At 47.5% G+C, this 22,031-nt stretch overlaps 1 protein-coding gene across 4 annotated transcripts in view; it reads right to left on the minus strand.

Moving 5' to 3' along the window:
* Positions 1-22,031, minus strand: part of SPO11 (SPO11 initiator of meiotic double strand breaks) — a 142,928-nt gene that overhangs the window by 19,417 nt on the left and 101,480 nt on the right. For all 4 annotated transcript variants that reach the window (XM_075347832.1, XM_075347831.1, XM_075347829.1 and 1 more), the window contains one exon: positions 10,210-10,347. In XM_075347832.1, coding sequence (XP_075203947.1) covers positions 10,210-10,340 — 131 coding nt within the window. In that variant the 5' untranslated portion in view covers positions 10,341-10,347. The remainder of the gene's footprint in view (positions 1-10,209; positions 10,348-22,031) is intronic.

Below are 22,031 nucleotides of genomic sequence, written 5' to 3' on the forward strand. Positions count from 1 at the left end.
CTGATGCTGGGGGAGGCTGGGAGGAGAGAGGCTGATGCTGGAGGAGGCTCATGCTGGGGGAGGCTGGGAGGAGAGAGGCTGATGCTGGAGGAGGCTCATGCTGGGGGAGGATGGGAGGAGAGAGGCTGATGCTGGGGTAAGCTGGGAGCAGGGAGGCTGATGCTGAGGGAGGCTGGGGGGAGAGAGGCTGATGCTGGGGGGAGAGAGGCTGATGCTGGGGGGAGAGGCTGCTGCTGGAGGCGGGGGGAGAGAGGCTGCTGCTGGGGGAATGGAAGAGAGGGGCCAATGCTAGAGACAGCGGACAAGGGTTGAGGGATAGAGCAATGACAATATCGATGGGGGGGGAGTGTAAGGACTCAGAATAAGAGGGGGGCAGCATTGGGAGCTCATTATGGAGAAGGGGCAGCATGTGTGGGCTCAGTATGGAGTGGAGCAATGTAGGGGAGTCAATATCAAGAGTGGGGTAGTGTGTGTGTGTGTGTGTCTCAGCATAAGTGTTAGTGTGGTGGTCTTAGTATGATGAATGGGGCAGCATGGAGATGTCATTATGGAGAAGCGGAAGGCAGCATTAGGAGCTCATGGAGAGGGGCAGCATGCACGGGACACTGTGAGGAGGCGGCAGCATGCATGGGACATTGTGAGGAGGGGGCAGCATGCATGGGACATTGTGAGGAGGGGGCAGCATGCATGGGACATTGTGAGGAGGGGGCAGCATGTATGGGACCCTGTGAGGAGGGGGCAGCATGCATGGGACCCTGTGAGGAGGGGGCAGCATGCATGGGACCCTGTGAGGAGGGGGCAGCATGCATGGGACCCTGTGAGGAGGGGGCAGCATGCATGGGACACTGTCAGGAGGGGGCAGCATGCATGGGACATTGTCAGGAGGGGGCAGCATGCATGGGACACTGTCAGGAGGGGGCAGCATGCATGGGACACTGTCAGGAGGGGGCAGCATGCATGGGACACTGTCAGGAGGGGGCAGCATGCATGGGACACTGTCAGGAGGGGGCAGCATGCATGGGACCCTGTGAGGAGGGGGCAGCATGCATGGGACCCTGTGAGGAGTGGGCAGCATGCATGGGACCCTGTGAGGAGGGGGCAGCATGCATGGGACCCTGTGAGGAGGGGGCAGCATGCATGGGACCCTGTGAGGAGGGGGCAGCATGCATGGGACCCTGTGAAGAGGGGGCAGCATGCATGGGACCCTGTGAGGAGGGGGCAGCATGCATGGGACACTGTCAGGAGGGGGCAGCATGCATGGGACACTGTCAGGAGGGGGCAGCATGCATGGGACACTGTCAGGAGGGGGCAGCATGCATGGGACACTGTCAGGAGGGGGCAGCATGCATGGGACATTGTGAGGAGGGGGCAGCATGCATGGGACATTGTGAGGACGGGGCAGCATGCATGGGACATTGTGAGGAGGGGGCAGCATGCATGGGACATTGTGAGGAGGGGGCAGCATGATGTGAGGACAATGTGCAGATCATATTTCATAATTGAGGAAGGTGTGGTGGGTATAATTTATAAGGGAGGGCAGTGTGTAGTTTATTAGGGGCAGTGTGACAGTCACAGTATATAAGTGGGGACGGTGGGAATATTTTATACTCATGCTATGTTTTGATGTGCCTGTGGTGATCCCCATTGGGGGGGGGGGGTTAGTGCCCTTCGTTTCTCATTGATACTTTTTCAAGTGTTTTACAAAGTAGATCTGCCTTAAACAGATGTTGCGTGCGAAAACTCAGTTTTACGTTGTCACTAAGGGGCGCGACCACTTAAAGTGCCTAGGGCAGCACGAAGGCAAAATACAGCCCTGCCAAGAAGGACCAGCAAACGCCAGGACCATATCTTAAAACTGTTTCAGCTGCGGGATCGGACTACCAGCAGTGCCGAGCTAGCTCAGCAATGGCAGCAGGCTGGTGTGAGTGCTTCTGCACGCACTGTGAGGCGGAGACTCTTTGAGCAAGGCCTGGTTTCAAGGAGGGCAGCAAAGAAGCCACTTCTCTCCAGAAAAAACATCAGGGACCGACTGATATTCTGCAAAAGGTACAGGGAGTGGACTGCTGAGGACTGGGGTAAAGTCATTTTCTCAGCTGAATCCCCTTTTCGATTGTTTGGGACATCTGGAAATCAGCTTATTAGGAGAAGAAGAGGTGAGCGCTACCACCAGTCTTGTCTCATGCCAACTGTTAAGCATCCTGAAACGATTCATGTGTGGGGTTGCTTCTCAGGCAAGGGAATCGGCTCATTCACAGTCTTGCCTAAAATCACAGCTATGAATAAAGAATGGTACCAGAATGTCCTCCAAGAACAATTTCTCCCAACTGTCCAAGAGTAGTTTGGCGCCCAACAATGCCTTTTCCAGCATGATGGAGCACCTTGCCATAAAGCAAAGGTGATCACTAAATGGCTCATGGAGCAAAACATAGAGAATTTGGGTCCATGGCCTGGAAACTCCCCAGATCTTAATCCCATTGAGAACTTGTGGGCAATCATCAAGAGACGGGTGGACAAACAAAAACCAACAAATTCTGATAAAATGCAAGCATTGCTTATGCAAGAATGGACAGCTATCAGTCAGGATTTGGTCCAGAAGTTGATTGAGAGCATGCCAGGGAGAATTGCAGAGGTCCTGAAGAAGGGTCAACACGGCAAACATTGACTTGCTGCATTAAATCATTCTAACTGTCAATATAACCTTTTGGTACTCATAAAATGATTGCAATTATATTTCTGTATGTGATGTAAACATCAGACAAACAGAATTAAAAACCAGAGGGCATGTGAAAAAATAATTTTGGTGTCATTCTCAAAACTTTTGGCCATGACTGTATATACCAGGATGAGGGACATACAGTTAGGTCCATATATATTTGGACAGAGACCACATTTTTCAAATTTTGTTCTGTACGTTACAATGGATTTTGAACAAAGTAATTCAGATGTAATTGACGTTCAGACTTTCTGCTTTAATTCAGTTGGTTGAACAAAATGATTGCATAAAAATATGAGGAACTAAAGCATTTTTTAAACTCAATCTCTTCATTTCAGGGGCTCAAAAGTAATTGGACAAATTAAATATTTGGAAAAAAATGTTCATCTCTAATACTTGGTTGAAATCCCTTTGTTGGCAATGACTGCCTGAAGTCTTGAACTTATGGACATCACCAGATGCTGGGTTTCTTCCTTTTAATGCTTTGCCGGCCTTTACTACAGCGGTTTTGAGTTGCTGTTTTTTGTGGGCCTTTTTGTCTGAAGTTTAGTCTTTAACAAGTGAAATGCAGCTCTATTGTGTTAACCCCTTCACCCCCGGCCACTAAAACACCCTAATGACCGGGCCATTTTTTGCAATTCTGACCAGTGTCACTTTGACAGGTTATAACTCTGGAACGCTTCAACGGATCCTGGCGATTCTGACATTGTTTTTTCGTGACATATTGTACTTCATGTCAGTGGTAAATTTAGGCCGATATGTTTTGCGTTTATTTGTGAAAATTTAGGAAATTTGGCGAAAATTTTGAAAATTTCGCAAATTTCAAACTTTGAAAATTTATGCCCATAAATCTGAGAGATATGTCACACAAAATAGTTACTAAATAACATTTCCCACATGTCTACTTTACATCAGCGCAATTTTCGAAACAAATTTTTTTTCCGTTAGGAAGTTAGAAGGGGTCAAAGGTCATCAGCAAATTCTCATTTTTCCAACAAAATTTACAAAATAATTTTTTTAGGGACCACATCACATTTGAAGTGACTTTGAGAGGCCGAGGTGACAGAAAATACCCAAAAGTGACCCCATTCTAAAAACTACACCCCTCACACTGCTCAAAACCACATCCAATAAGATTATTAACCCTTTAGGTGCTTCACAGGAACCAAAGCAATGTGGAAGGAAAAAATGAAAATTTTACTTTTTAACACAAAAATGTTACTTTAGCCATAAAATTTTCATTTTTACAAGGGAGAAAAGAGAAAGTACACAATACAATTTATTGTGCATGTTCTCCTGAGTACGCTGATACCCCATATGTGGTAAAAATCAATTGTTTGGGCGCACGGCAGAGCTCGGAAGGGAAGGAGCGCCATTTGAATTTTTGAACGCAAAATTAGCTGCACTCATTAGCGGACGCCATGTCGGGTTTGAAGACCCCCTGAGGTGCCTAAACAATGGAGCTCCCCCATAAGTGACCCCATTTTGGAAACTAGAGGCCTCAAATAATTTTTCTAGATGTTTGGTGAGCACTTTGAACCCCTGGGGGCTTCACAAAAGTTTATAGCGTTGAGCCGTGAAAAGAAAAAAAAATTTTTTTACCACAAAACGGTTGCTTCAACTAGGTAGCTTTTTTTTTCACAAGGGTAACAGGAAAAAATGCACCATAAAATGTATTGTGCATTTTCTCCTGAGTACGCAGATACCTCATATGTGGTGGAAATCAAATGTTTGGACACACAGCAGTGCTCGGAAGGCAAGGAGCGCCATTTGAATTTTTGAGTGCAAAATTAGCTGCACCTGTTAGCGGACGCCATGTCGGGTTTGAAGACCCCCTGAGGTGCCTAAACAATGGAGCTCCCCCACAAGTGACCCCATTTTGGAAACTAGAGGCCTCAAATAATTTTTCTAGATGTTTGGTGAGCACTTTGAACCCCTGGGGGCTTCACAAAAGTTTATAGCGTTGAGCCGTGAAAAGAAAAAAAATTTTTTTTACCACAAAACGGTTGCTTCAACTAGGTAGCTTTTTTTTTCACAAGGGTAACAGGAAAAAATGCACCATAAAATGTATTGTGCATTTTCTCCTGAGTACGCAGATACCTCATATGTGGTGGAAATCAAATGTTTGGACACACAGCAGTGCTCGGAAGGCAAGGAGCGCCATTTGAATTTTTGAGTGCAAAATTAGCTGCACCTGTTAGCGGACGCCATGTCGGGTTTGATGACCCCCTGAGGTGCCTAAACAATGGAGCTCCCCCACAAGTGACCCCATTTTGGAAACTAGAGGCCTCAAATAATTTTTCTAGATGTTTGGTGAGCACTTTGAACCCCTGGGGGCTTCACAAAAGTTTATAGCGTTGAGCCGTGAAAAGAAAAAAAATTTTTTTTACCACAAAACGGTTGCTTCAACTAGGTAGCTTTTTTTTTCACAAGGGTAACAGGAAAAAATGCACCATAAAATGTATTGTGCATTTTCTCCTGAGTACGCAGATACCTCATATGTGGTGGAAAGTAATTGTTTGGGCGCATGGCGGGGCTCAGAAGAGAAGGAGCGCCATTTGACAGCAAAATTGGTTGGAATCATTAGCGGACACCATGTCACGTTTGGAGACCCCCTATGGTGCCTAAACAGTGGAGCTCCCCCACAAGTGACACCATTTTGGAAACTAGAGCCCTCAAATAATTTTTCTAGATGTTTGGTGAGCACTTTGAACACCTGGGGGCTTCACAGAAGTTTATAGCGTTGAGCCGTGAAAAGAAAAAAAAAATTTTTTACCACAAAACGGTTGCTTCAACTAGGTAGCTTTTTTTTTCACAAGGCTATCAGGAAAAAATGCACCATAAAATGTATTGCGCATTTTCTCCTGAGTACGCAGATACCTCATATGTGGTGGAAAGTAATTGTTTGGGCGCATGGCGGGGCTAAGAAGAGAAGGAGCGCCATTTGACAGCAAAATTGGTTGGAATCATTAGCGGACGCCATGTCACGTTTGGAGACCCCCTATGGTGCCTAAACAGTGGAGCTCCCCCACAAGTGACACCATTTTGGAAACTAGAGCCCTCAAATATTTTTTCTAGATGTTTGGTGAGCACTTTGAACACCTGGGGGCTTCACAGAAGTTTATAGCGTTGAGCCGTGAAAAGAATTTTTTTTTTTTTTACCACAAAATGGTTGCTTCAACTAGGTAGCTTTTTATTTCACAAGGGTAACAGGAAAAAATGCACCATAAAATGTATTGTGCATTTTCTCCTGAGTACGCAGATACCTCATATGTGGTGGAAAGTAATTGTTTGAGCGCATGGCGGGGCTCAGAAGAGAAGGAGCGCCATTTGACTTTTCAAACGCAGTGCACTGATCGGCTGCTGCAGGACGCACGGTCGGATGCGATAAAAAAAAGCGTCGGGGATACGTAAAAAAAAAAAGTCACGCCAAAAATTGACCATGGATGCAGATACGTTATGTGCATCCCTGATCAGCGCTTGGCGGGACGCACGGACGGATGCGATACAAAAAGCGTCGCAAATACGGAAAAAAGTCACGCCAAAAATTGAGCAGGGATGCCGATCCGTTATCTGCATCCCTAATCAGCGCTCGGCGGGACGCACGGACGGATGCGATACAAAAAGCATCGGGGATACGGAAAAAAAAGTCACGCCAAAAATTGAGCAGGGATGCCGATCCGTTATCTGCATCCCTGATCTGCGCTCGGCGGGACGCACGGACGGATGCGATACAAAAAGCGTCGCGAATACGGAAAAAAGTCACGCCAAAAATTGAGCAGGGATGCCGATCCGTTATCTGCATCCCTGATCAGCGCTCGGCGGGACGCACGGACGGATGCGATACAAAAAGCGTCGTGAATACGGAAAAAAAAGTCACGCCAAAAATTGACCATGGATGCCGATCCGTTATGTGCATCCCTGATCAGCGCTTGGCGGGACGCACGGACGGATGCGATACAAAAAGCGTCGGGGATACGGAAAAAAAAGTCACGCCAAAAATTGACCATGGATGCCGATCCGTTATCTGCATCCCTGATCAGCGCTTGGCGGGACGCACGGACGGATGCGATACAAAAAGCGTCGGGGATACGGAAAAAAAAGTCACGCCAAAAATTGAGCAGGGATGCCGATCCGTTATCTGCATCCCTGATCAGCGCTTGGCGGGACGCACGGACGGATGAGGTGTAAAAATGGACAGGGGATATGGAAAAAAAAAAAAAAAGTTATACTCACAGTACCCAGAGGACTAGCAGGAGGATCACTGACCAGAAGAGCTGCAGAGGAATAGATGGCAGAGAGATGGACAGCTTTACAGGAGCAGCAGGCAGATCAGCAGAATGCCCAGGAAGGACCCAGCGATGGACGCAGATGTGATCAGGCCGGTGAAGACAGGTAAGAGGACGTCGGGGGAGAGCAGAGGGGGAGAGGGGGGGGGTGAGAGCAGAGGGGGAGGGGGGAGAGCAGAGGGGGAGAGCAGAGGGGGAGGGGGGGAGAGCAGAGGGAGAGGGGGGGAGAGCAGAGGGGGAGGGGGGGAGAGGGAGCTGCAGAAGCAGAATAGAAATAATGGGGGAGGCAGTCAGATCGCAGGGGGAGCGGATCGGGATGTCGGGGGGGGGGGGGTGACAGTACTCACTTTGCAGCAGCAGCGGTGGTAGCAGATCGGGATGCCGGGGGGGCAGATCGGGGCGTAGGGGGGCAGATCGGGGCGTAGGGGGGCAGATCGGGGGGGGGCACGGGCAGGGGCCTTCACGGGAGCGCGCAGGGGCCTTCACGGGAGCGCGCAGGGGCCTTCACGGGAGCGCGCAGGGAGCGGAATACTTACCATTAGAGCTGCAGCGGCGGAGACATCAGAGGCGGCGGCGGCAGCAGCAGCGGTGGCGTGGTACCAAAAGTACCAGCCACTCCACGCTGCAGCCATGTTGGGGGAGGGCTCGCAGGCCAGCACAGGCCTGGGGAGGGCGGCCACCGGCAGATCAGACCGCCCCACTGCACACTGATTGGAGCGATTGCGCGTCATAGCACGATCGCTCCAATCAGTGCTGCAGGGTCTGGGGGCGGCATGTTTGAGGTCCACCTATGATATGCTGCAGCAGCTGCGGCATCTCATAGCTGGATCTCACAGGATCGCACTAATTCGGGCATTATTTTTGCCGAAATTAGTGCGATCGATGTGGTTGGCGGTTCAGATTTGAACAGCCAATCACATCGATCGTCGATAGGGGGTGGCGATGCCACCCCCCCTGGGGTCAAGCAAAGGTCCCCTGCTGTAAGAAACAGCAGGGGACATCATTTGAAAGCCGTTGCTATGGCCACGGCAATCAAATGAAGTTTAGGCCGTAAAATTACGTCCCTGGTCGTTAAGTCACGTTAAAATAGGACGTAATTTTACGGCCCGCGGTCGTGAAGGGGTTAAGATGAGGTGACTGACATGGCCGTTCAAGAATATTCCACTTTTTGCTTTAATAAACTCCTGGGTTACTTTGGCTTTATGTTTTGGGTCATTGTCCATCTGTATTATGAAATGCCGACCAGTTTGGCTTCATTTGAGCACACAGTGTCTCTAACACCAGAATTCATCCGGCTGCTTCTGTTCTGTGTCACATCATCAGCATACACTAGGGACTAGATGTTGATTTTGGTTTCATCTGTCCAAAGAATGTCCTGCCAGAACTGTTCTGGGTTTTTAAGATTTTTAGTCCAATCTAGCCTTCTTATTCTTGAGGCTTATGAGTGGCTTGCATCGTGCAGTTAACCGTCTGTATTTTCTTCCATGCTGTCTTCTCTTTATGGTGGATTTGGATATTGATACGCCTACATCCTGGAGAGTTGTTCACTTGGTTGGATGTTGTGAAGGGGTTTCTCTTCACCATGCTAATTATTTTGCAATCATCCACCACTGTTGTCTTCTGTGGGCATCCAGGTCTTTTTGCATTGTTAAGTTTCCTTCTTTCTCAGGATGTAACAAACTGTAGATTTAGCCACTCCTAATTGTAGCAATTTCTCATTGTTTTTTTTTTGTTTTCACAGATGAAGAATGGCTTGTTTCACCTGCATAGAGAGCTCCTTTGACCATATGTTTACTTCTCAGCAACAACCTCAAAATGCAAGCACCACACGTCAAATCAACTCCAGGCCTATTATGTGCTTAACTGAGAATGAAACAACCAAGGAATTGCCCACACCGGTCCATGAAACAGCCGGAGAGTCAATTGTCCAATTAGTTTTGGGCCCTTTGAAACAAGGGTGGAACATGTAAAGTAGCTGAAACTCCTAAACCCTTCATCAAATTTTAATGTGGATACCCTCAAATGAAAGCTAAAAAATAAAATTGGTGTCAGCGTCCAAATATATATGGACCTAACTGTATATGCCAGGAAGGAGCCCAGGATGGGGGACATTAGTGCATAATGGGAGGGGGCAGCATCTATGTCGTTATAGGATTTAGAACACTACAAGGGCCCATACAACTGACCAAGATGCAGGGAAGGTAGAGCCCAGATCCAAATTTAGCACTGGGGCCAATTAGACTCTAGTTTCACTACTGCAGACGGGAAGTCAGTAAGTAAATCAGCTGAGAGGAAATCGGGAAAAAAAAACTCAGATAAAAAGAGTGACAAACTTTCCTGTTAAACTGTGAGAACGAGCTCAGTGACAGATTCTCCAGTAATGAGGTCAGCCACGTTCTCTCATTAGTACATCTCCTAACACTGACCACCACTCCTGCCCACACAACAGTTGCTGGTGGAGAACGAGACCAGATCTGTCCATCAGCCTCCTCCAATTGTTAGACACTTTGCATGGATAACCTGCTCTTCTATTGGGTTAAGGCTGATGTGCTGGTTTGTATTTAGTTCATCTGTCTTTTGCTGAGCCCTTCTAAGCTGACAAAGTTAAATCTGCAGAGATACACAAAGCAAGTAAAAAAAACAGTGCCACATTTGTAAAGAAACCTAAATACTAAAATGATTTTTAGCCCAAAATACATGTATTTAACAAAAAAATAAAATGTCCTCAAAAAGTGGCCAACTGCTTTAAAAATATGAATGGAGTGAGCAGAAAAGAGAGCACCAGCTGTGGAAACAACAAATCTGCCACAAGTGGCTACAACTTTTAGATGGCCGTACACCTTAGAAAAGCATTTCAGTTGACAGTTTTTTTCCGATCTACCGCCGAAAAATCCATGCTCAGATTGACCCACGTGGTGCATGTGACTTCAGGGAGAAGAAAATTGGCCAGTGTCAGACACCTCTGTCCCTGGTGGCTTGTCTTTGTCTTCTATGAGAACAAAGCATCTAACATGTTGAAATCCGATATATCCGATTCTTTATTCCGCTCAACACCAGATGTCGGGAGAGAGCTGGGACGCCCTCATACTCATAAAATTGTTGGCCAGTCATACTGAAAACGGAAAGCTCAGAAAAGAAAAATCTAATGTGCATGTACAGTCCGCAATCTAGCAGCATCACAGCTACACTAATATTTGATTCTCGTACCTTGTAATAGGTGGCGGTTTTATCTCCTTTATTTCTGCATTTTGCCTTTCACTTCTCTGTATGATCCTCAGCAGGGATGCCTGGTGCTCGTCTACACAGTGGAAAAAGTTAGGACTTTGCACAAAAGCCATGTGAAAGCTGTAGTAAAAACACATAGGAATGATAAAACATTACTAAAACGCAGCTCATTCTCACTACATATGATGTAACAAATGTTTAAAGCGGGCTTTACACGCTGCGACATCGCTAGCCGATGCTAGCACCCGCCCCTATCGTTACGCCGATATTTGGTGATTGCTGCCGCAGCGAACATTATCGCTACGGCAGCGGCACACGCACTTACCTGGTCGGCGTCGTCGCTGTGACTGCCGAACAATCCCTCCCTCAAGGTGGGGGGACGTTCGGCATCACAGCGACGTCACTAAGCGGCCGGCCAGTCAAAGCGGAGGGGCGGAGATGAGCGGGACGTAACATCCCGCCCACCTCCTTCCTTCCTCATTGCTGGCGTGTGGCAGGTAAGGAGAGGTTCCTCGTTCCTGCGGCGTCACACGTAGCAATGTGTGCTGCCGCAGGGACGAGGAACAACTTCGCCCACGCGACAGCAGTGATATTTGAGAATGGACCCCCATGTCAACGAGGAGCAATTTTGGACGTTTTTGCAACGATCCAAAATCGCTCCTAGGAGTCACACACAACGAGATCGCTACAGCGACCGGATGTGCGTCACAAAATCCGTGACCCCAACGAGATCGCTGTAGCGATCTCGTAGCGTGTAAAGCCCGCTTAAGAGTGTGCCGGAGGACAAATTGTGATTTCTCTCTCTCTGGAGTTCAGTTTAGTGGTTTTAACCCTCTCCAGTTGACAGTAGACTCTGCGGTGCTTTATAAGAATATGACAGGATGCTAGGTCTAGGAGCTTACATTCTAAAGAGCTGACGGCTATAAACTGATAATGTCACATTGAACTAAAACCATCTATACAAGTTGTTTTGGCAAATAATAAAGATATACCGTAATGGTTGCAATGTTAGTTTAAGAAATAAGGTTTTGGTACCGTGTTAGCCAGTTGAAAAATTATTGAATGTTCTCAGTGAGAGGAACAAAATTATAATCTTGTGATACCTTTTAATGGCTAACTAAAATAAAACAAAGTGATGTTACAAAGCAAGCTTTCGAGACATCTCAGGTCATACCATGCCTGATGAAGGGACCTGATATGTTTCGAAAGGTTGCTTTTTAACATCACTTTATTTTAGTTAGCCATTAAAAGGTATCACACATTTTGGAAATTGAACACAAGAGGGGGCTACAGGCATAAGGATCAAATTATAAATCCTTTTTTCATAGACTCGCTATTATACCAGCTTCATTCAATGTATAATCTTCAAACAAGGGGCAATACCTTGAAGTATTTTATTTCTTTAGCCCCGTCACACTAAGCAACATCGCTTGCAACATCGCTGCTAACGAACAACTTTTGTGACGTAACAGCGATGTTGCTAGTGATGTTGCTGTGTGTAACATCCAGCAACAACCTGGCCCCTGCTGTGAGGTCGTTGGTTGTTGCTGAATGTCCTGGGCCATTTTTTAGTTGTTGCTGTCCCGCTGTGAAGCACAGATCGCTGTGTGTGACTGCGAGACAGCAACAACTAAATGTGCAGGCAGCAGGAGCCGGCTTCTGCGGACACTGGTAACCACGGTAAACATTGGGTAACCAAGAAGCCCTGTCCTTGGTTACCTGATATTTACCTTCGTTACCAGCCTCCTCCGCTCTCACTGTCAGTGCCGGCTCCTGCTTCTTGCACATGTAGCTACAGCACACATCGGGTAATTAACCCAATGTGTGCTGTAACTAGGAGAGCAGGGAGCCAGCGCTAAGCAGTGTGCGCTGCTCCCTGCTCTGTGCACATGTAGCTGCAGCACACATCGGGTAATTAACCCGATGTGTGCTGTAACTAGGGGAGAGCAGGGAGCCAGCGCTAAGCGGTGTGCGCTGCTCCCTGCTCTGTGCACGTGTAGCTGCGTGCACTGGTAACCAAGGTAAATATCGGGTTGGTTACCCGATATTTACCTTAGTTACCAAGCGCAGCATCTTCCACGCTGCTGGCTGGGGGCTGGTCACTGGTTGCTGGTGAGCTCACCAGCAACTCGTGTAGCCACGCTCCAGCGATCCCTGCCAGGTCAGGTTGCTGGTGGGATCGCTGGAGCGTCGCAGTGTGACATCTCACCAGCAACCTCCTAGCAACTTACCAGCGATCCCTATCAGGTTGGATCGTTGTTGGGATCGCTGGTAAGTTGTTTAGTGTGACTGGGCCTTTTGGGCATTGGTTTTACAGGGCTATTGAACAATTGGTACTGTATTCATACTGCATTAGAAGATAGTTGTAGCCTTTAAGAACATGCCTCGCAGTTCAGACCAGCGATATGGTAGGTCTGCTTGAATTGTGCGCTCTGAGGCAGATTTGCCTCTTCAGTATCCGAGGAACACAGGGCAATGGAGCTGGCCGGTTTCAGAGAAGTGTTTGTAAACTATATACCAAAGAGCATGCAATTGTGTACCTCTCACCTTGGGGGCTGTTCACAGATGATAGACTGCAGAGGTGGTCAATAATCTGAGAAATGATCAGTAAATTATATAATAAAAAAATATGAACGGAGACGTTAAGAAGTAAAGTGCAAAGCTGCTTGTTTTTACAAGCACTTTGAAATGTTTCCCATTTATAATTATGAAATTCTCTTTAAAAATCCGTCAATTTGCAGAAGCAATCTTATTACTTTTAGTGCACCAAACTACTAAAAAACTAAAACTGCTTCAGCAGTTCTCAAAGAAGCCTACAAGAGCTGCGCACCTACTCACCCTCCAGACTATCTTAAGCTGGTGTCACACACAGCGACAACGACGTCGCTGCTACGTCACCATTTTCTGTGACGTTGCAGCGACGTCCCGTCGCTGTCGCTGTGTGTGACATCCAGCAACGACCTGGCCCCTGCTGTGAGGTCGCCGGTCGTTGCTGAATGTCCAGCTTCATTTTTTGGTCGTCACTCTCCCGCTGTGACACACACATCGCTGTGTGTGACAGCGAGAGAGCGACGAAATGAAGCGAGCAGGAGCCGGCACTGGCAGCTGCGGTAAGCTGTAACCAGCGTAAACATCAGGTAACCAAGGGAAGACCTTTCCCTGGTTACCCGATATTTACCTTCGTTACCAGCGTCCGCTCTTGCTGCCAGTGCCGGCTCCTGCTCTGTGCACATGTGGCTGCAGTACACATCGGGTAATTAACCCGATGTATACTGTAGCGAGGAGAGCAAGGAGCCAGCGCTAAGCAGTGTGCGCGGCTCCCTGCTCTCTGCACTGTGACATGTAGCTGCAGCACACATCGGGTTAATTAACCCGATGTGTACTGTACCTAGGAGAGCAAGGAGCCAGCGCTAAGCGCGGCTCCCTGCTCTCTGCACATGTAGCGACGTTATGATCGCTGCTTCTGCTGTGTTTGACAGCTAAGCAGCGATCATAACAGCGACTTACAAGGTCGCTGTTACGTCACCGAAAATGGTGACGTAACAGCGACGTCGCTGTCGCTTAGTGTGAACCCAGCTTAACCCCCTCCATGGAAAAAAAACTATTCTTTAAGGGGTACAGTAAACCATGCCTGTTGGCCCGCGGATTGGTTGCGAAGGTCTCGCTCCTACTTGAGAAAAAATAATTGCTCCAATTCTCATCCAGAAAAGTGGGACAAGTGTCATGTACACCGTGTGCAGAATTATTAATCTAAGTTGTATTTTAGAGGATTTTTTTTTATTATTGATCAACAACTATGTTCTCAATTAACCCAAAAGACTCATAAATATCAAAGCTAAACATTTTTGGAAGTTGGAGTGTTTTTTTTTTAGATTTGGCTATCTTAAGAGGATATCTGTTTGTGCAGGTAACTATTACTTTGCAGAATTATTAGGCAACTTAATAAAAACCAAATATATTCCCATCTCACTTGTTTATTTTCACCAGGTAAACCAATATAACTGTGTCGCGGGCGGGGAGGAAGCAGTCGCTGCTACGCTCTCACTGGTGCTCAGGTCCGGCGCTGCTGCAGCCTGCTGCTTGCTGCTCGGTGGCTCGAGCGGTGGTCCGGATCCGGGGACTCGAGCAGCGCTCCTCGCCCGTGAGTGAAAGGGGATGGTTTTTGGGGTTTGGGAAGTCGGTCCGTGACGCCACCCACGGTTTGTGGTGAGGTTGGGACACCACCGCTGCTCTGGACGGGGATCCCGGGAGCGATGACAGGGAGCAGCCGAAATGTTTCTCTCCCCTCCATGGGTAGGGGGTTTTGGGTGGTCCCGGGGCCCGGTGAGGTGACTGGAATGTGGACGGCAGGGTTTGGTGAGGTGCAGGGTCGCGGGGGGCAGCGCGGTGCCAGACGGCACGGTGGTACTCACTCAGCCAATAACGTACACGGAGTCTCTGGTAAAACAAACGGCTGGATGGACGGGTCACGCAGCCGGCTGCAGTGGTCACTCCCAGTAGGTTGGCGGTGACTGCCTTTCCCTGCACCTGTAGTGTGTTTTCGGCCCCAATGGCTTCCCATCGGTAACCGGCTCCCCAGCTTGTATATGTGCCGTAGGAGCTCCTTTTGCCCGCAGGCTCTGGCCCTGGGAATTGTAGCCTTGGCGGTGACTGTATTTCCCTTCACGGTTTGGACGGTTGCCTTCTATCGGGTCTTTGCTGCTGGGAAACCCCGGAGGTTCCCGTCGCTAATGGATTTGACCGGTTTAATGGCGACTTCAAGCCTGGTCGGGGTCCGTAGGCCCTGCCGAATGGTGCTGGCTTCTCTTCGCTCCCCGGTTCGGTACCGGCGGGCCACCGCCCGACCCCGGTCCTACGGTTCCGCATCGATCGGCCTCTCCTGCAGACGGCCACCACCGTCTGCCAACCTTGCTGTATGTGCCCTGGCCACGTACCCAGACACGGTCAGACTGCTCCTCTACTGCCACTTACTCCTTCCACTTCGCTCTCCCTAACTGTTCTGCTTCCTTTTCCCGCCTCCAGGACTGTGAACTCCTCCGTGGGTGGGGCCAACCGCCTGACTCCACCCCACCTGGTGTGGACATCAGCCCCTGGAGGGAGGCAACAAGGATTTGTGTGTGCGGCTGATGTGCCTAACCGGGGTGTGGGGTGTGTTGTTGCAGTACCTGTGACGACCTGGCTTGTCCAGGGCGCCACAACTGCACAAAACTTAGAAATAAACACCTCATTTGCTGCGTGGAGCTGACAGGAGCGGCAGTGTATTCTGCAGCTCCTGTCACCGCCATGAAGCAGAGCTGGAAGCGACGCTGGAACTCCGTGGATTACGCCGGACATGGAGGGCTTTATCGGGCTGAATAAAGTGGTGAATGAGGGTATGTGTTAGTGTTTTTTATTGCAAATAAAGGATTTCTTCAGGTGTGTGTGTGTATTTATTTACTGTAACTTACAGATTAATCATGGAAGGTATCTCGGGGAGACGCCTGACATGAATAATCTAGGATTTAGTGGCAGCTATGGGCTGCCATTAACTCCTTATTACCCTGATTTGCCAACGCACCAGGGCAAATCGGGAAGAGCTGGGTAGAGTCCCAGAACTGTCGCATCTAATCTATGTGGCAATTCTGGGCGTCTGCTGGCTGATATTGTTAGGCTGGGGGGCTCCCCATAACGTGGGGCTCCCCATCCTGAGAATACCAGCCTGCAGCCGTATGGCTTTATCTGGCTGGTATTAAAATTGGGGGGACCGCACGCCGGTTTTTTTTTAATTATTTATATATTTATTTCTCTGCTCCATAGTGACACGCCCACCGGCGGCTGTGATTGGTTGCAGTTACACAGCTGTCACTCAGCGTGTGGGTGTGTCTCACTGCAACAAATCATATTTGCCGGTGGGCGTGGAAAGCAGGGAATACGAGATTGATTAATGAGCGGCCGGCTTTTTCAAAAGAGGAAAAGCCGCCGGAAATTTTATAACAGCAGTGCAGCGCCGCGCCGGAGATCGGGGAACGGTAAGTATGAGAGAGGGGTACTCCATTCAGTCACTCTGGTGATTAGCGGTCACCGGTGAGTCCTTCACGGGTGACCGCTAATCAGGACGCGACACAGACAGAGCCGCGGTATGACAATGAAGTCGGGTGAAGTTCACCCCAGTTCATTCTCTACGCGCGACTCTGTCTGCTGTCAGCGGGTATGTATCTACGACGTTGTGCATCACAAACACGCATAAATTCACACGGACAACACATACACATGTCCGTTATTTCTCTCACGCATAAACGGACAATCAACACGCACACACAGCTAGTATACCGCATTCACACAGATGGCGCACGGACACAAAAAAAGAACACAAAAACAGAAAACGGACCCGAAAAACGGACGTAACACGTAACGTGTTTTTTCACGGACGTGTGAAGGGGGCCTCAATCTGTATGTCATGTGAGTGTGTATTTTTTTTCTCACCTAGTATCCGTATATAATGCATTTTTAACATCATCTTTTACATACTATAATAACTCTGAAATTTCAAAGTGTGTGCGTCAGTTTAATTTCTTTAAAAAATGGATCAGTCATTATCAAAATTCTCAATTCAGAGGTAAAATCTGTATTCAGTGAAGGCTTTCCATTACTTGTCCTGAAAAACAGCTGGCATCAAGCTCTGACGTTAGTAATGGAGAGGAATCCATCAGACACTATCATTTCTAACCCGGAAAGTAAAGCCTGCTTTACATGCTGCAATTTCTCGTGCGATCGCATGTGCGATCGCACCCGCCCCCATCGTTTGTGTGTCACAGGCAATTTGTTGCCCGTGTCGCACAAAGTCGTAACCCCCCGTCACACGTACTTACCTTCCAAACGACCTCGCTGTGGGCGGCGAACATCCTCTTCCTGAAGGGGGAGGGACGTTCGGCGTCACAGCAACGTCACACAGCGGCCGGCCAACAGAAGCGGTGGGGCGGAGATGAGCGGGACGTAAACATCCCGCCCACCTCCTTCCTTATTGCGGGCGGGACGCAGGAAAGCTGTGTTCATCGTTCCCGGGGTGTCACTCGGAGCGATGTGTGCTGCCTCGGGAACAAAGAACAACTGTACTTTCGATTTTTAAAAAATGAGCGACGTGTCAACGAGCAATGATAAGGTGAGTATTTTTGCTCGTTCCCACTCGCTCGTAGCTGTCACACGCTACGATATGTCAAACAATGCCGGATGTGCGTCACTTACAACATGACCCCGACGACATATCGTTTGATATATCGTAACGTGTAAAGCCCGCTTAAGGCTGTGTGCGCACGTTGCGTCGTGTCCCTGCAGAAATTTCTGCAGGGATTTGACAGCACATGTGCTCGTCAAATCGGTGCAGAAACACTGCATAATGAATACAGTGTTTCTGCAGAAAAAAAGCCGATTTCATGCGCTTTGGATGCAGCCTCTCCCATAGACAGAGCAGGAGGTGCATCCAAAGCGCATGGAATAATTGACATGTTGCTTTTTAGAATGCAGTGATTTGGAACAAAATATTGGCATCCAAATCGCTGCGCTTTCAAACACAACGTGCACATGGATTATGCACAATCTTCACAGATTGTGCAGGGGACGCAGGTCGCATGCATTTCCGCTGCGGTGCTATACGCAGCGTAAATGCATGAAATTCGGCAACGTGCACATGAGCCCTAAAAGAATAAAACAAACACACAAAAATGGTTTAATTATTAAAAAACACTCCCAGACGTTTTCCCTGATTCACCAATTTATTAAAAAAACAAACAAAAAGCAACAAAAACAAAACAACTCATGCAGTCCCGACGTAGTCCAGGGAATTCAACATAGTCCACAAATGGATCCGTAAATGGATCCACTAAACTGTTCCTCATTCACCAATTTATTAAAAAGCACAAGTTCCCACACAGTTCTGACGTAGTCCAGCACTTTGATCAACACAATCAGGGAACGTTGTGTAAAGACTATGTTGCCTCGTCAATGACAGCACCGCTCATCATAGTTGTCGGGTGTCACGGAGCGCAGTGTGAGCCTGGAGTGGCTGCTGGTCAAAGCCTATAGCCATAGATTTTGATCGATGGGATCGGGAAACTTTGGACCAATGAATTATTTCAGAGCTGGGAACTTGGAACAAGAGACAGTGTCCTGCTTTTATTTTTCTCTCTGTTTAGATTTCCCAGGTTTCCATTTGTAGACTACGTTGGATTCAATCGACTACATTGGACCTGTATATCTTTTTGTTTTGTTTTTTTTAAATAAATAGGTGAACCAGGGAAAAAGGTGAGGAATGTTTTTTTAAATAAATTATTTTTTTTTTCTACTTACTGGGTTAGTAATGGGAGTATCTGATAGGCAAATGGGAAGTGCCAAGGCGAAGAGACAGAATTGGTGCATCTAATGATGCACCACTTCTGAGGCGGCTGCAGGCTACTATGTTTAGACTGTGAGCGGAACAATAACCATGAACCTTCCCAGCTTAACATCCCGAGTTGTCTACTTTATTTTTGCAGGTTATCAAAAATAGGGGGGACCTCACGTTGTTGTTTTAAGATGATTTATTAGGGGAAACAAGCCTAAACGCCCTTTAGTGCTACATGAAAGGCACTAAAGGGTGCAAGTTTATAATATGTTGGGGGGTTGGAAAACGATATCTAATATTTATTTATCATCTAACCAGCTATATCTTTGTTTTTTTTTTCTTTTGAGATGTGTGCGGAAGAATCAAACGGCATATGGATAGTCCATGTGCCGTCCATTTATTTCTTTCACCCATTATAATAATAATCTTTATTTCTATAGCGCCAACATATTCCGCAGCGCTTTACAATTCAGGAGGCTCATATACATATACATATCATATACATAAACATATACAAACAAGTAACAATTATAGAAGATACAATATTTAAAGGGAAAAAAAAGGCAACCCTGCTCGTGAGAGCTTACAATCTACAATGAGATGGGGGGAGGGGCAAGGTACAAGTGCTTATTTACAATGACAATCCAGCCATCTCAAGGAAAAGGTGGATAGATAATGGCTTCCTGGACCAGTTGGCCAGAGCCTTGAGATGCATTTGGGTGCCATGGAATTTGACGTGGGGTTATGTTCTGAGAAGTTGTAGAGGGATTAGGTGAAATTAGTTTGGCTAGGGAGTGTGATAGGCCGTCCTAAAAAGATGCGTTTTTAGGGAGCGTCTGAAGCTGAGTAAGTTGTGATTTGTCCTAACTTCTTGGGGTAGAGCGTTCCAGAGGTTTGGTGCAGCTCGGAAGAAGTCTTGGATTCGGGAGTGGGAGGTTCAAATTAGTGTGGATGTTAGTCGAAAGTCATTTGCAGAGCGTAGAGAACGGGTGGGGTGATAGACAGAGAGGAGGGTGGAGATGTACGGGGGTGCTGCACTGTGGAGAGCTTTGTGGGTGAGAACAAGCAGTTTGAATTGGATCCTGTGATATATGGGCAGCCAGTGCAATGACTGGCACAGAGCAGAGGCATCCGAGTAGCGGTTAGCCAGATAGGTGACCCTGGCTGCTGCATTAAGGATGGACTGTAGAGGAGAGAGTCTAGTTAGGGGGAGACCAATTAATAGAGAGTTACAGTAGTCAAGGCGAGAGTGGATCAGGGCCATGGTGAGGGTTTTGTCGTTTCCATTGTCACAAAGGGGCGGATTCTAGAGATGTTCTTGAGGTGCAAGTGGCAGGAGCGGGCAAGAGATTGTATGTGGGAGGTGAAGGAGAGATCAGTGTCAAGTATAACCCCCAGGCAGCGGGTTGCTGCCTAGAACGTATCGTTGTGCCACACACAGAGAGAGAGATGTCAGGTTTAGGAAGGTTGGGAGATGGAGGGAAAAGCAGAAGTTCAGTTTTGGGAAGGTTAAGTTTCAGATAGAGAGCAGACATGATGTTGCAAACTGCAGTCAGGCAGTCACTTGTGTTCTGTAGTACAGCGGGGGTGAGCTCAGGGGATGAGGTGTATAGCTGTGTGTCATCAGCATAAAGATGGTACTGGAAGCCAAATGTGCTGATGGTCATTCCAATTGGGGCAGTGTACAGGGAGAAAAGAAAAGGGCCAAGGACTGAACCTTGAGGGACCCCAACAGTGAGAGGAAGAGGAGAAGATGTGGAGCCAGCAAATGATACGAAATGAGCGGCCAGAAAGATAGGAAGAGAACCAGGAAAGAACAGTGTCCTTTAGGCTGATAGAATGGAGCATAGAGAGAAGGAGATGGTGGTCAACAGTGTCGAAGGCGGCAGAAAGGTCAAGAAGAATAAGCAGAGAGTGGTCACCATTACGTTTTGCTGTCAATAAGTCATTGGTCACTTTGACAAGGGCAGTTTCTGTTGAGTGTAAAGGGCGGAAGCCAGACTGTAAAGGATCTAGAAGAGAGTGAGAGGAGAGGTAGCGGGTGAGGCGAGAGTAGACCAGGCGCTCCAAGAGTTTAGAGATGAAGGAGAGATTGGAGACTGGTCTGTAGTTGCTTGTGCAGGACGGATCAAGGGAAGGTTTTTTTAATAATGGAGTAATGATAGAGTGTTTGGGGGAGGAAGGGAAGATACCAGAAGAGAGAGAGCATTGAAGAGTCTCATTTGATATACAGGGCCATATGCAGCATGCCTGATTATAGCTGAGGAAAAACTTGCAGACGAACACTGCTTCATTGAATAACATTGGAGTGAGTGCAATGCAATTATTTTTTCTCGCATTGTACTTGTCCGATTTATATGCAAGTGGGAGGCCTGAAAGTGTAGGTTCACCTAAGTTACCCTGAAGGAAGAACTTCTAGACCCAAAACCAACACTTTAAAGTAGGTAGAGATTACACATAGGAGTTCAGTATAGGTTATGTGCCCAGACTGGGGTCAATGCTGGGAGATTCATGGCAGATCAGACACATTAATGTGTACATAACATATATAGTAAAGTTTGCACTTACGGCTGCTCGCTCCCTCATGTCGCTGATGCGGGCTGTAAATTGAGCAATGTTGTCTCTCTGTGTGAGCTGAGCCATTTGTCTGCGGGTCACTTCTTATATAGAGTGATTTAGAGAACATATGAGCTAAGGATAATGGATTTTACAGACATTGTAGGAAGAAAAAAAAAACATCTTTTTTTGTGTTTGCGAAGAGTGGACAGATGCCAGCCTGTCTGTTCTGCAGGTACAAGAATGGCATATTCCTGCTTATATACACTCATATTTATTAACCACTTTTATAAGATACTTAAAGCAGAACAGTAGTTTTTTTATTTCATAAATAGTACAAATGAAAATAAACAACTTTGTAATATATCTTATCAGACAAATTTGCTTCTTCTTTCGTTGCCAGAATTGATCAGTCATTATCACAATTCTCAATTCTGAGATAAAATCTATATTCAGTGAAGACTTTCCCATTACTGAGAGGAGATGGCAGGAGTTACTGATGAGATTCTATGTAGATAGAAGAGGGAGGAGGGGGCAGAGATCTGACTCTAGCGCCTCCCACTGCCTCTAGCTCATCCTCTCATCATTCCTTGTCTGGAATGGATGTATGCAGAAGCAGGTTTGTCAGATACAGCTGGTACGGATTGGTGCAGCAGCGGGTATGGCAGATGAAGCTGGTAAGGATAGGTGCAGAAGGAACAGCTGGGACAGTTAGGTGCAACAGCGGGTTCGGCAGGTATAACTGTTACAGATGGATGCACAAGCAGATACATCAGGTACTGGAACACGGATGGGTGTTAGCAATACGGCACACAGCAATAAAGCAACAAGCAATGGCAGCCGAAGTACAAGAAACCTGACAACTAACAACATATAGACCACATTGCCCAGG

The sequence above is a fragment of the Anomaloglossus baeobatrachus genome, chromosome 5 (genome assembly GCF_048569485.1).
Source record: "Anomaloglossus baeobatrachus isolate aAnoBae1 chromosome 5, aAnoBae1.hap1, whole genome shotgun sequence".
Taxonomy (NCBI): domain Eukaryota; kingdom Metazoa; phylum Chordata; class Amphibia; order Anura; family Aromobatidae; genus Anomaloglossus; species Anomaloglossus baeobatrachus.